Source organism: Amaranthus tricolor, chromosome 4 (assembly GCF_026212465.1).
Source record: "Amaranthus tricolor cultivar Red isolate AtriRed21 chromosome 4, ASM2621246v1, whole genome shotgun sequence".
Lineage (NCBI taxonomy): Eukaryota > Viridiplantae > Streptophyta > Magnoliopsida > Caryophyllales > Amaranthaceae > Amaranthus > Amaranthus tricolor.
In genome coordinates, this window is record NC_080050.1 from 16804362 (window position 1) to 16815722 (window position 11361).

General features: G+C 32.6%; 1 protein-coding gene across 3 annotated transcripts; it reads left to right on the forward strand.

The window, feature by feature from the left end:
* The first annotated feature begins 1922 nt into the window (after window positions 1-1922).
* Window positions 1923-10827, forward strand: LOC130809684 (glutathione S-transferase zeta class-like). Of its 3 annotated transcripts, none has more exons than XM_057675448.1 (9): window positions 1923-2296; window positions 2500-2556; window positions 8503-8588; window positions 9029-9100; window positions 9450-9512; window positions 9612-9687; window positions 9925-9986; window positions 10072-10131; window positions 10552-10827. In XM_057675448.1, the coding sequence occupies exons 1-9, from the start codon at window positions 2188-2190 to the stop codon at window positions 10660-10662; spliced, it is 696 nt and encodes a 231-aa protein (XP_057531431.1). In that variant the 5' UTR covers window positions 1923-2187; the 3' UTR covers window positions 10663-10827. The 3 variants fall into 3 exon arrangements, with proteins under 3 accessions (XP_057531431.1, XP_057531432.1, XP_057531433.1); XM_057675449.1 differs by having other exon boundaries at window positions 9463-9516; XM_057675450.1 differs by lacking the exons at window positions 1923-2296; window positions 2500-2556 and adding an exon at window positions 2563-6867.
* The last annotated feature ends 534 nt before the right edge of the window (window positions 10828-11361 follow it).

Genomic DNA, 11361 nt, shown 5'->3' on the forward strand with positions numbered 1-11361 from the left:
TGCATTGGCGAATATTTATGATAACGTGTAGGTCTTAGCCTAATCAATGATGTTGCATATAATAATGCATAACCCCAGGCCAATGATGGTAATTTTGATTTCATTAGAAGTGGTCTTGCAATTAATTGCAATCTCTTAATTAAGGATTCAGTAAGACCATTTTGTGTGTGAACATGTGGCACAGGGTGTTCCATTTTAATTCCAATTGACATGCAATAATCATTAAAAGTTTGAGATGTGAATTCGTCGGCATTGTCCAATCTAATACCTTTTATTGTATAATCAGGAAAATGATTTTTCGATTTGATGATTTGTGCAAGTAATTTTGCAAATGCATTGTTTCTACTTGATAAAAGGCTTACATGTGACCATCTTGTGGAAGCGTCTATTAAGACCATGAAGTACCTAAAAGGTCCACATGGTGGATTAATTGGCCCACATATATCTCCTTGAATTCTTTCAAGAAATATAGGAGATTCAGTAACAATCTTATTTACTGATGGTGTAGTGATAAATTTTCCAAGAGAACAAGAGGTGCATAGCTCATTTGACTGAGGAATCTTAATATATTTTAGTGGATGCCCGACTGAATTTTCTTTTATTTTATACATCATCCCAGTGCTAGGATGACCTAAGTGGTCATGCCATAAAGTGAATAGCTCCTTATTGTCTAGTCTTATCACATTTATTTCAATCGGGCGTATATGAGTGAGATACAACCCCGATGAATATGCTGGCATCCTTTCAAGGATAATTTTCGTTCCATTACTTTCTGTTGTAAGGCATAAGAATTCTTTTTCATTTATGGTTTTGGTTTCCATATGGTAACCATTTTGCCGTATTGCTTTGAAACTGATAAGATTTCTTCGAGATTTACTCGAGTATAGTGCATCATTTATTTCTAATTTTGTCCCCATAGGGAGTATGATGCATGCTTTTCCAGTGCCTTCGATTAATTTTGCTGAACCTGATATGGTATTGACATTTGCCTCAAGCAATTTTAGGTTTGAAAAATATTCTCAATTTTTCAATATCGTATGTGTTGCTCCACTGTCCAGGAGGCAATGAAATGTTGATCCATTTACTGACATTTCGTTTTCTAAGACAAGAGAAGAAAAAAAATTATATTATTAATATAAAGCCATAATACTCAATACATAAAAAAACATAAGTAGAGAATTACAACTTATTAAATGAAAAACAAGTTAGATAAACAGAAAATGCATCTAGTCATCTCAAAAGATGTAATTATCTTCTTTTTAGGGATCAAGTTTTTGGAGGTTTACATCCTCATTACAAAATAATATTAGTCAGTCCATATAGGCGGCTGAAAACGTAAAAACGAACATAAAAATTAAACGACATTATTAAAGTAAATTTCAGAATAAAGTTAATAAAATGTCATTATTCTATCATTCTATGGATGAATTTCAAACAATAAAATGAATGGTCAATAACACTATCAATAATAGTGTTACATCATTGCACAATACAAGTAATCTTATTCAATGCAACATGATGGTTTTAATGAAACATAAGAGAACTTGTACTCTTTAATCATTGATAAATAATAATGATATTGTTTTTTCCTCAACAGTTTCTATTCATAATAGACTTGGAAATAAAGTTGTAGGCGTAGTGTTTGCTTATCTTTGATGTGAAGGTGGAGTAAGTGTCGACCTCGAGTTATGTTTTTCTAGATTCGATGAATGTTCTTGGAAATGATCAAAAGTTCATGGTTGCTTTGTTATGAATTTTCAATTTGATCTAAAAATGATCAATTTAAACCTTAAAATGATCCATTAAATGAATGTTTTTTGAAGATAATCAAGAGTTTATGACTGCTTTTAACCTTAAAGATATTAATTATGACCTTAAATAGATAAGTATTGAGTGCATATTAATGAAAACTATTTTTAGACTAATTAGGCTATGTCTCTCATAATAAAGCAATCTCGCACAAAACGAGATGTAAAATTAGTATTTACAAGATAAAATCAATGTTTAAAACCTAAAATGATCGGAAAACAATTATAAACAAAATAAGTAAATCGAAATGGTGTTGAGTTTTGCATTTGTATCAACGGATTTTGACCGGTAGAGTATTGGACTGTTCATATCAGAGTCTACCAAGTCCATAGCTACTCCTGCAACTTGAAGCACACCAACTCTTTTGATCATCAAAAGATGGAAGATGCTCCATCCTTCACATCTACTTCTACTTCAACTAGAGTGCTTTACTCTTTCTGGTTAAGTTCTTGTTCTTGGCGTGTTCGATTTGCTTTAAATTTCAAAGGTTTTTTCTTTTTTCTTTCGTTTCCTTTATTCATTCATGCTTTCAATTCTAATTTTCTGCCTATTTTGAATATAATTTCAGCTAGTTTAAGTTTGGTATGCAGTTAATATCCATTTTTTTAATGTTCAATTTTGAGTATTTCGGGTAAATTCTGTTCAAGATGTAAGAGTGTTAAGACTAATTTCAGGTTGATCGATTTGTAGGACTTGAGTATGAGTATAAATCTGTTGATCTTTTCGAAGGGGAGCAGTTTAATCCAGGTAAACTCATAGAGTTGTAGCCTTTATTAAGAACAGAAAAGTATCAAATCTTTTATTATTCAATTTTCAGAATACAAGAGTATGTTGGTGCTTGGTAACTAACAGACCACACGAAACACACTGGACATAACAGTTTTACAAAACTTAGTTATGACTAATACTCGAGTAAGGAACATAGAGTAAAAATGTTGTAACGGTCGCTACTGTGGTAACGAAACGGTAATGCGGCATCGGGAGTGATGCACTTATCGTAAAGCCTAAAACATCAACGATATCCCATGATACGACCAAAACACAATTTTCTTACACCTAATTTACAACACGGGGAATATCCGTATTGTTTTTAAAAACCTTTACAACGTGGCCGATGCAATGCGATGCGACTATGGTAAGGAATCCAAGAAATAGGATGCCTAACAACCTTGTAAACAACATAACAAATCTACATCCTTGTTTTAATATGATATGCAACCTAGTCCCTAGATCTGATATGTGCTTCTTAGCTAGCTGTTTCACGGTCTGCTGGTTGGTGTGTTGCTGGCTGTGCTTTGACTATGCTTGTGGCTGTACATGCTACTCCATATTGCTCCTTTACTGCATTGTTTGTGCTGTTTCACTGCATTATTAACCTGGGGGATGAGGGCTGAGATAATAACCACGTATCACAACATCCCCTCAAACTTGGGATTAGTACATTCCTAATTTTCTTTACAAATGTTTTAAATGAACAAAGCTCAAGTTTTTAATAAATATATCAGCTATTTGGTTGTGTGTTGGTAAATAAGCCAATTGTAATAACACTTCTATATACAGTCTTTATATGAAAAACCGGCTTCCTTGCAATATATAGTTGAGTGATTATCAGAAAGTAGTGTAATATGCTTTTGAATACAAACACCTAATTCCTAAAGTAATCTAACTATCCGAGTAACCTCTAATATATTATTTAAAGTATGTAATTATGTTTTCTCATGAGAACACCCAAGTGTTTGCATGAACTGACTCAAACTTTGTACTATATAGAATAAATCTAGGTGCTTTTGTTAGTTAGGAAATTCAACTTTCCAACTATAATTCCGTATAGCATTGAAATCTTCAGTTAATTTGGTATTAAGTAGTAATGGTGTGTTAACTACTAGCCAATAACTCCTTAGTAAATTAATGATGTGTTAACACCATATCGTTAGCATATATCTCACTTCAATAATTAGGAAGTGATGTAATTCATCAACATATACAGTACAAGAACAATTTTGTAGTTTGTTTCTTTAAAAACAAAGAGTAATCATTTTTGAATTGTTCATATCTTTTGAATTTTAAATCTTCAAGAAGTTTAGCAAACCATTGACGAGAAGCTTATTTCAAGCCATATAATGAGTTAAGCAAACAAACTTGATAAGAAAATCTTGAATCACCATGATGTTATGCACAATATTTCTATTTTCTACAAAACCAGATTCATTCTAGGAAAGAATACTAGGTAAAACCAATTTCATTCTTGAAAATACGATCTTAGTGATACACTTGTTTGGTTCATTTGGCAATCTCTATGGTACTTTTATATTAACTTCATGTGAATTCCATTAAGAAAAGCATTATTAATATCTAATTAATGCACTTTTCATTTAGAACTTGTTGCAATAGCTAATATACACCTAATAGTTGACATTTAGAACTGGATTATGGATATTGACAAACTTCTTCATATGAACTAGATTTATTAAACTGCTTATGTTTTTGTAATTTGCACTAAAAAGCACTAGATTGCACCAATGCTGATCTATTGCACTCATAATTCTACAAATAGCTTGGCTTATTGGTAATCCTATTTGGTTTCTTAAGGCTATTTGGTCATTACTGATCTTGTCGTGTGTGATTAGGATTATCCTTATTAGATCACGATTCACCGGTTTGTGCACTTGTTTGTTGACCAATAATATTATCACTGTTATAATCACTATCAGCATGTAACATAGTATCTTTAAAGATAAAATATTCACCATCACTAAGTAAGAAAATTTTCTTAATTGTTAGTAGCACTATTAATCGAAATGGGAAAAAGTTTTCATGAAATCTCAACATTCTAGAGGTAAAATCCAACTTGATGATTAAATCATAGAGTTTATAAGTTTTTTGGTGTTGTGCATAAACAATAATTACGCAAGGATGTGCTTTAGGATCAAACTTAGTCCTATCTTTTTTGAAGGTGAAAACAAGTTACAAACAGCCAAAAGTTTTTAGCATAAATTAATATGACTTTGAGCCAAAACAATTTTTCATTAAGAGTTATTATTCCAGAAACAGTTAAAGGGATTTTGTTAATAAGATGAAATGCACATTGCACACAATCTCTTATAAATTGCACTTTGGATTAAAAATTCAAGGCTTTCGAATCTTCTAGCAAATGCCTATGTTTTATTTCAACACCGGTTACTTTTGGTTTATCAACACAACTAGATTGGTGTATAATTCCGTTTTCAAGGAAAAAATGGAATGCATCCTCTTCAAATAACTTTTTTGGATTATCATTTCTTACAATTTTGATTTGTTTCTCAAATTGATTTTGCATATATTGATAAAAATGTTTAATACTCCATGTGCTAAGAACTCACACTTATATTGACTCGAACATGGCTTTTATTAACTAGGAAAAAGCATAGACAACAAAGCACTTAGAGAAGTACTTTGGTGTACAATGACAAAGAAGGGTATTACTAAGAAATACATTGATATAGTGCAAGATATGTATTGAGAAGTAAAGACAAGTGTTAGGACACATTGAGGGGAAACAAAGGATTTCCCAATCACAATTGGCCTTCATTAACGCTCAACCCTAAGCCCTTTTTCTTTTGCAGCAGTCCTAGATGATATTACTCGTTCAATACAAGGTGACGTGCCTTGGTGCATCTTATTTGTTAATGACATTGTTTTGAGTTGTGAGAACAAAGAAGGGCTGAATGCTAAGTCAGTATGATGGAAACAAGAGTTGGAGTCATGAGGTTCAAATTAAATTGGAGCAAGATATAGTACGTGGAGTGTAACTTTAGCACAAATGAGATAAAAATGAACACTACAAAGCTAAAAGAGAAAGAAATCGCTATAAGTGGATGCTTTAAATATGTTATTCCATATTTCTATGTAGTAGGGAAATCCAACAAGATATGACCTATAGAATTAGCATGAGTGAAAAAAATGGAGAACGACTGCTGAAATATTATGTGATTGAGGTGTGACCTTAAATTTAAAGGGATCGTTTTATCGAATGACTATTAGACCTACGCTACGAAATGGATCAAAATGTTAGGCTTTTAGTAAGAATCATAGTAGAAAGAGGGAAGTAGTGGAAATGTGAATGCTTTGATGGCTAAATAGGTGTACCTTGAGCGATAGAATTCAAAATAAAGATTTGAGTACGGGTTTAGGAGTCGCAAATATTGAGGAAAAGATGAAAGCAAATCGTTTAAGATGGCTTGCTAATGTCAAATATGGGGTATGAGCGAACCGATAAGGAAAATAGAAAGTTGGAGCTCAGAAGACTTATAAAGAGGGCGAGAAAGATTGAAAATGACTTGGCGGAAAATAGTTTAAAAGAATATGAAGGATCTAGACTTGTAAATTGAGATGGCAGAAAATCAAAGTTAATGAAGAAAAATTCATGTGGATGATTTTAAAGCAAATATATTGTTTCCTAAAGCCGACTCCCTAGATTAAGGCTTTTGTATTTTTGTTGTAACATTTGATATTTTTGCAGAATCAAAAAAATCCCAGGGAATATAGAGAAATGATCAAAAATTGTTACAAACATTGTGCATTTTAATCTTGAGACATATTTCAATGGACCTTATACATCAACATGTAAAAGCTAAAATATTTCATTTGTATGAAACAGGCATTTGTTTGAAATCTTTACTGTCAAACAGTAAAAACTAGTAAAAAAGGTGAGTTAGAACCGCTATAAAAAGATAAAAAAAAGATTATTAATTAAAAGAGAAATGAAAAGACAACTTATTACGTTTTTTTGCTTTGTCGTTCCCAATTCCCGACGTTCTTCTATTAAAAAAAGTGATATGTTTTCCATCTTTCCTTCTTGTTCACGTAAACATTATAATGACAGCATAATCTTCCTCTTTTACTTTTCTTTTTTTCCATCTTCTTCTGTTTTTCTCAACTAATTTAACAATGACGGCTGAAATTTATGGGCGCACTCTCCGACGATTTGGTACGCGTCCCAAGGCGATTCGGTTCGGTGTCGTTCCATGTTCTTGGTCGAACGTTCCCGATCGGAAAACAGTTGGATGTTTTGCATTCCAGGTAACATAGAACACAATGCACTAGCTATTAGACTATGCATAGTAAGTCATAAACTCCCTTATTTCCTTTACCACGAAGCAAAGGCTTCATCGAATACCCAAGATATAACAAGTATTGATGGTGAAATCAATACTTTTTATATCAAACACTAACTTATGAACATAAATTAGATTGTATTGAAACTTGATACCTACAAAATACTTATTTGAGCATAGCTATCATGTTCACTTTACGGAATTTAAATCCTTTTATATCTTCCCCGATATAAATACCTTATGTTCACTTATTGTTCATAACTTGAGATAACATTTGTTAAGGTTTCTCTTACATATTATTTGGATGGAGGGAAAGAGAGCAAGGAAGGAGAGAGATTTAGAGGGATGGAAAATCTTTTTTTTGGATAACAAGTGGGGAGAGGGACGCATTTGTAGGGGTATTTATGATAATCGTAAGTGTAAAATTTAAGTTAGAGATAGAATAAACTTAATATTATTGGCTTGGTAACTTGATAAAGCTCTATCCCTTACATTTACATGCATATTCTTGTTAAATATTTTCTAAATTATGTAATACATCACCTACAAAATTGTGTACAATCCTCATATTCAAGAAATAAAAACTTAAATAATGCTCATCTATTTCCCTTCCAAAATTTTCCAAATTTGGAAAGATTTTTGTTTATTAGAAGTAAAAGGACATAAATCCTCTATTCCTCGGCCTTCCTTTCCTTTTAAACTCAATTTCTATCCAAATAGGGGATGAATTTTTTCTTTTCGTTCCAAGTTCCATGCCTTATTCCTATCCTTAATACATATTTTTTGTTCCCTATCCTCTTCCACCCCTCTCCCTCCTATTCCTTCCCCTCTTTTCCCTTCTAAGTTGCTATCCAAGAGCATTGCAAAGAAAGAATATAGAGGAATATACATATTCTCTTCAGCTTAAGCATCTAAACACAATTATCTTCTTGTTTTTTCCGTTTCCCAAATTGTGGGTTGTTTCTCACTTTTATTCTTCAGTTTCATGTTATTGTTCTTGCTTACTTCTATATTGTTCTTACTTTGATACATTGCACAATTCTTGTTTGTGAGCAACTAAACTCTAGGTTAAGTAGCCCCTTAGTACTAAAACTATAAATGAAATGAAAGGGAAATAATAGATGTATCAATTACAATTAGAAATGTAAGAATTTTCTATATTGCTTTGTTTGAGACTTTTGCTTGTCGAGTTTAGAATTTGGTTGTGATATGCTTCATTTCAGGCATGCTGTAATGCTTACATTTTATAGTATTTCCATCATTTGTTATCGATCTTATGCTTGCAACTTAAGGTAATTTTTTTTTCAAAGTTTACCTTTTGCACTATAGAGTATGCATTGGTAGTTTTTTGATGTTTGCAAATCACCCAATCCTAATTGAAGCTCTTCAGATGGAAACTGATTATTACAACAATGTCTCGTAAATTAAGTATTGTGTTTGGTTATGCTTAGTAGTGAGGAGTCAAATTTAGGCTATTCAACTCTCCTTTGCTTTGAGTGAGATTCACATTTACTGACCTTGAATTTTGCAAAATTTTGAGTAACTTAAATTTTTACAACTATAAAACATTCATTTACAATTGTGATGTGTTTACTTGTAGAATTTGAGCAGATTAACCCACTTCGTTACGTTCCAGTTCTAATTGATGACGGAATTGTGGTTTCAGACTCCTTGGCAATCCTTATGGTTAGTTGAACATTTTTCTAAAGTAAGAAATTCAAGCCTCATATAGTGGATGTCACTCTTGAATCGTGAATCTTCACGAGCAATGTCAAAATTAGCTTTTTAATTTTAACAAGACAGAAAAGTTATAATAGTCTAATGCAACTATTGTCAAAGGATATTTCTGAGATAAGAAAAGGGTGGGTGAAAGGACGAGAAAGAAGAAAACAATGTCAAATGATAATAAAGAAGAGGCACATAGAACTGTTATAGATGAAGAAAAGACGATGTTAATCTATTTTAAAATATAAAAACAAGCCGATACTCACTTTCAGTGAGTGTACCAGAAACTCATTTTGTTAAGAGATGTTTGTTATGACGAGCTAATACATTGTTTTATTGTATATTTTCTTTCACATTATGGTTCAAATCATGATCGTTTGTGCATGTTTTGTCTTGTTTAGTACCTAGAAGATAAGTATCCTGAGAATCAACTTTTGCCTATTGATCCTTGCAAACGAGCTCTTGCTCTTCAGGTAATTCTTAATGTTTGTTCCTTTTGAATTTTTATCATTTCTTTTAATCTCTTTTTCTTGCATGCATTTAACCTCTTATATCCGGGATAGGAATGTAGTTCCGAACAAGTAGGATGTTTTTTTTGTGGGTGTATTTGATGATTCATGCTTCTCAGATAGCTTTTGCTGTGGGAAACATTTGTGTTATAAAAGGAATTATCAACTAATCACCTAAAAATAATGCGACTGGAAACGGGTGAATCAATGTTTTCCGTAACTTATGACCAAGTACAGTTGCAACTCAATGTATTTAGGTCATTTCTCCCCCAGCTAAACATCTGTTACAAAAATGCTCGTATTAATTTTGAAGGCTTGTAACATAGGTTGCCAGCATCGTCAGCTGCAGCATACAGCCACTTCACATGAACTCAGTGTTAGTATGTTTCTTGAGTCTTTGTTTCACTTGTTCTAACTTCTAATATGACATAACAGGTTCTTTAAATTAATTTAGACATCATTGTTTTCTTCATAGGAGTCTATTAAGAAGAAAATTAGTGAAGAAGACAGTTCAACATGGGCTCAAACGGTCATCAATAAGGGCTTCCTTGGTATGTGCTCTTTATTTGACTTCACTTTTATGTTTGATTGAGTATTCAAATTCAAGTTTCATGTTTTATCATTTTAACCCGATCAAAAATTGCGTATGCCAACATTTTACCATTGTGATCCCTACAAGGTTAAACTTGTGCTTCTATCATATAAGGTCATCAATGGCTTCTTGTTTCATTAGTTTTGGGTAGTCTTCAACAGAAGTAATGATATATGTTATTTATGTTTCTCGGCAGCTCTGGAAATGTTGCTGAAAGATTTTGCTGGCAGATATTGTATTGGAGATGATGTTTCCATGGTTTGTACAACTTTCATTATGATCTTATAATTATATTAATACAGACTACAGCAGTTTTTAATTTTTTTTACTTGATAAATTTCAGGCAGATGTATTTCTGGCACCACAGATTTCAATTGCAATGAGCAGATTTAATATTGACATGGTAATTTTACGGCCCGTTTGGTTAGGGGTGTTAAATAATAGTAATGGGAATGATTTATAGTGTAAAATTTCATCAAAAGTTCCATAGCATTCTCATAGTAATGAAACTTTGATCACAAAAAAGTTATTTTGTTTACAAATTTCCATTACCAACTAATACCACCTCTCCCAGTGGTAATGCATAGAAATGAATTTTATGAAGAAAATGAGATGATTGAAGTTGGACAAGCATAACCATCAAGGTAGCCAAGACATTTTTCAACCAAAATTACACTAGTTTTTCATTCTCATTGCCACCGTTTATTACCACCTACCAAATGGGCTGTTAGTGTATTTCATTTTTTGGTGATCCCCCGGACCCCAACCTTCGAAGAAATTGTGTTTGGGATGTTATGCTCACATTTTACAAGTTAAAATGCAGTCAAAGTATCCAACAATATGCAAGGTGTATGAATCGTGCAAAGCATTGCCTGAATTCCAAGCATCTGTACCTGAAAGACAACCTGATGCGAAAAAGAGTGTGATTGCTTAGCTTTGAGTTTTAATGGTAGTTAGTATGGTATCATTGTGATCAATGATGGGTGTGTATGTTTTACATTGTACATTTGTGTTTAAATCATCATCTTGCATTATTCTTTTTTAGGGTGCGTACTGTATTTTGTGAGTTTTAATGAAATGGAGATATCCGTGTTGCTCCCTTGCACCGTTTAATATCATCGATAAATTTCCAATTCAATACTATTTTAGATGATATAGTTAGCAATCAATTATAGTCACAAAATTTAAAAATATTCATTAATTGTAGCCGCTGAAAGTGACAGTAAGAAGCATGGCAAAGAAACTTTATGAGTTCCTTAAAAATTGAACTGAAGTCGGGCATTTAAAACATTTCTACAATGAAAGTTGCTACATCTTGAAAGGGGAGGAGAAAGATACTTGTGCCATGTGGTAGATACGAAGGCTCTACAGCTAGAACTGATGCGGGTTATTGTAGTCAACAAATTTCTAGACGTTTTTTCAAATGTGTTACCTGGGAGAATCAAAAGAATTGTTAAAGAAATGATACATATGTCCAAGTGTATCCCTATGGGGCACTCCTGTTAGAGGTGTTCAAAAATACCCGATCCGTAGACCCGTCAACTGAAAGTAGTGATGGCAATGGGTTGGACTCGGCGAATTATACATACTCCAACTTTGCTCCGGATAATTGTCGGACTTTTTTTTTAGTCCA

Excerpts from the sequence above, each read along its gene's own strand:
- LOC130809684 (XM_057675448.1), top strand. The coding sequence starts at position 2,188 with ATGGAAGATGCTCCATCCTTCACATCTACTTCTACTTCAACTAGAGTG. Across the intron at positions 2,557-8,502 it reads AGGGGAGCAGTTTAATCCAG|AATTTGAGCAGATTAACCCA; the intron begins GTAAACTCATAG and ends GTTTACTTGTAG. Across the intron at positions 8,589-9,028 it reads ACTCCTTGGCAATCCTTATG|TACCTAGAAGATAAGTATCC; the intron begins GTTAGTTGAACA and ends TGTCTTGTTTAG.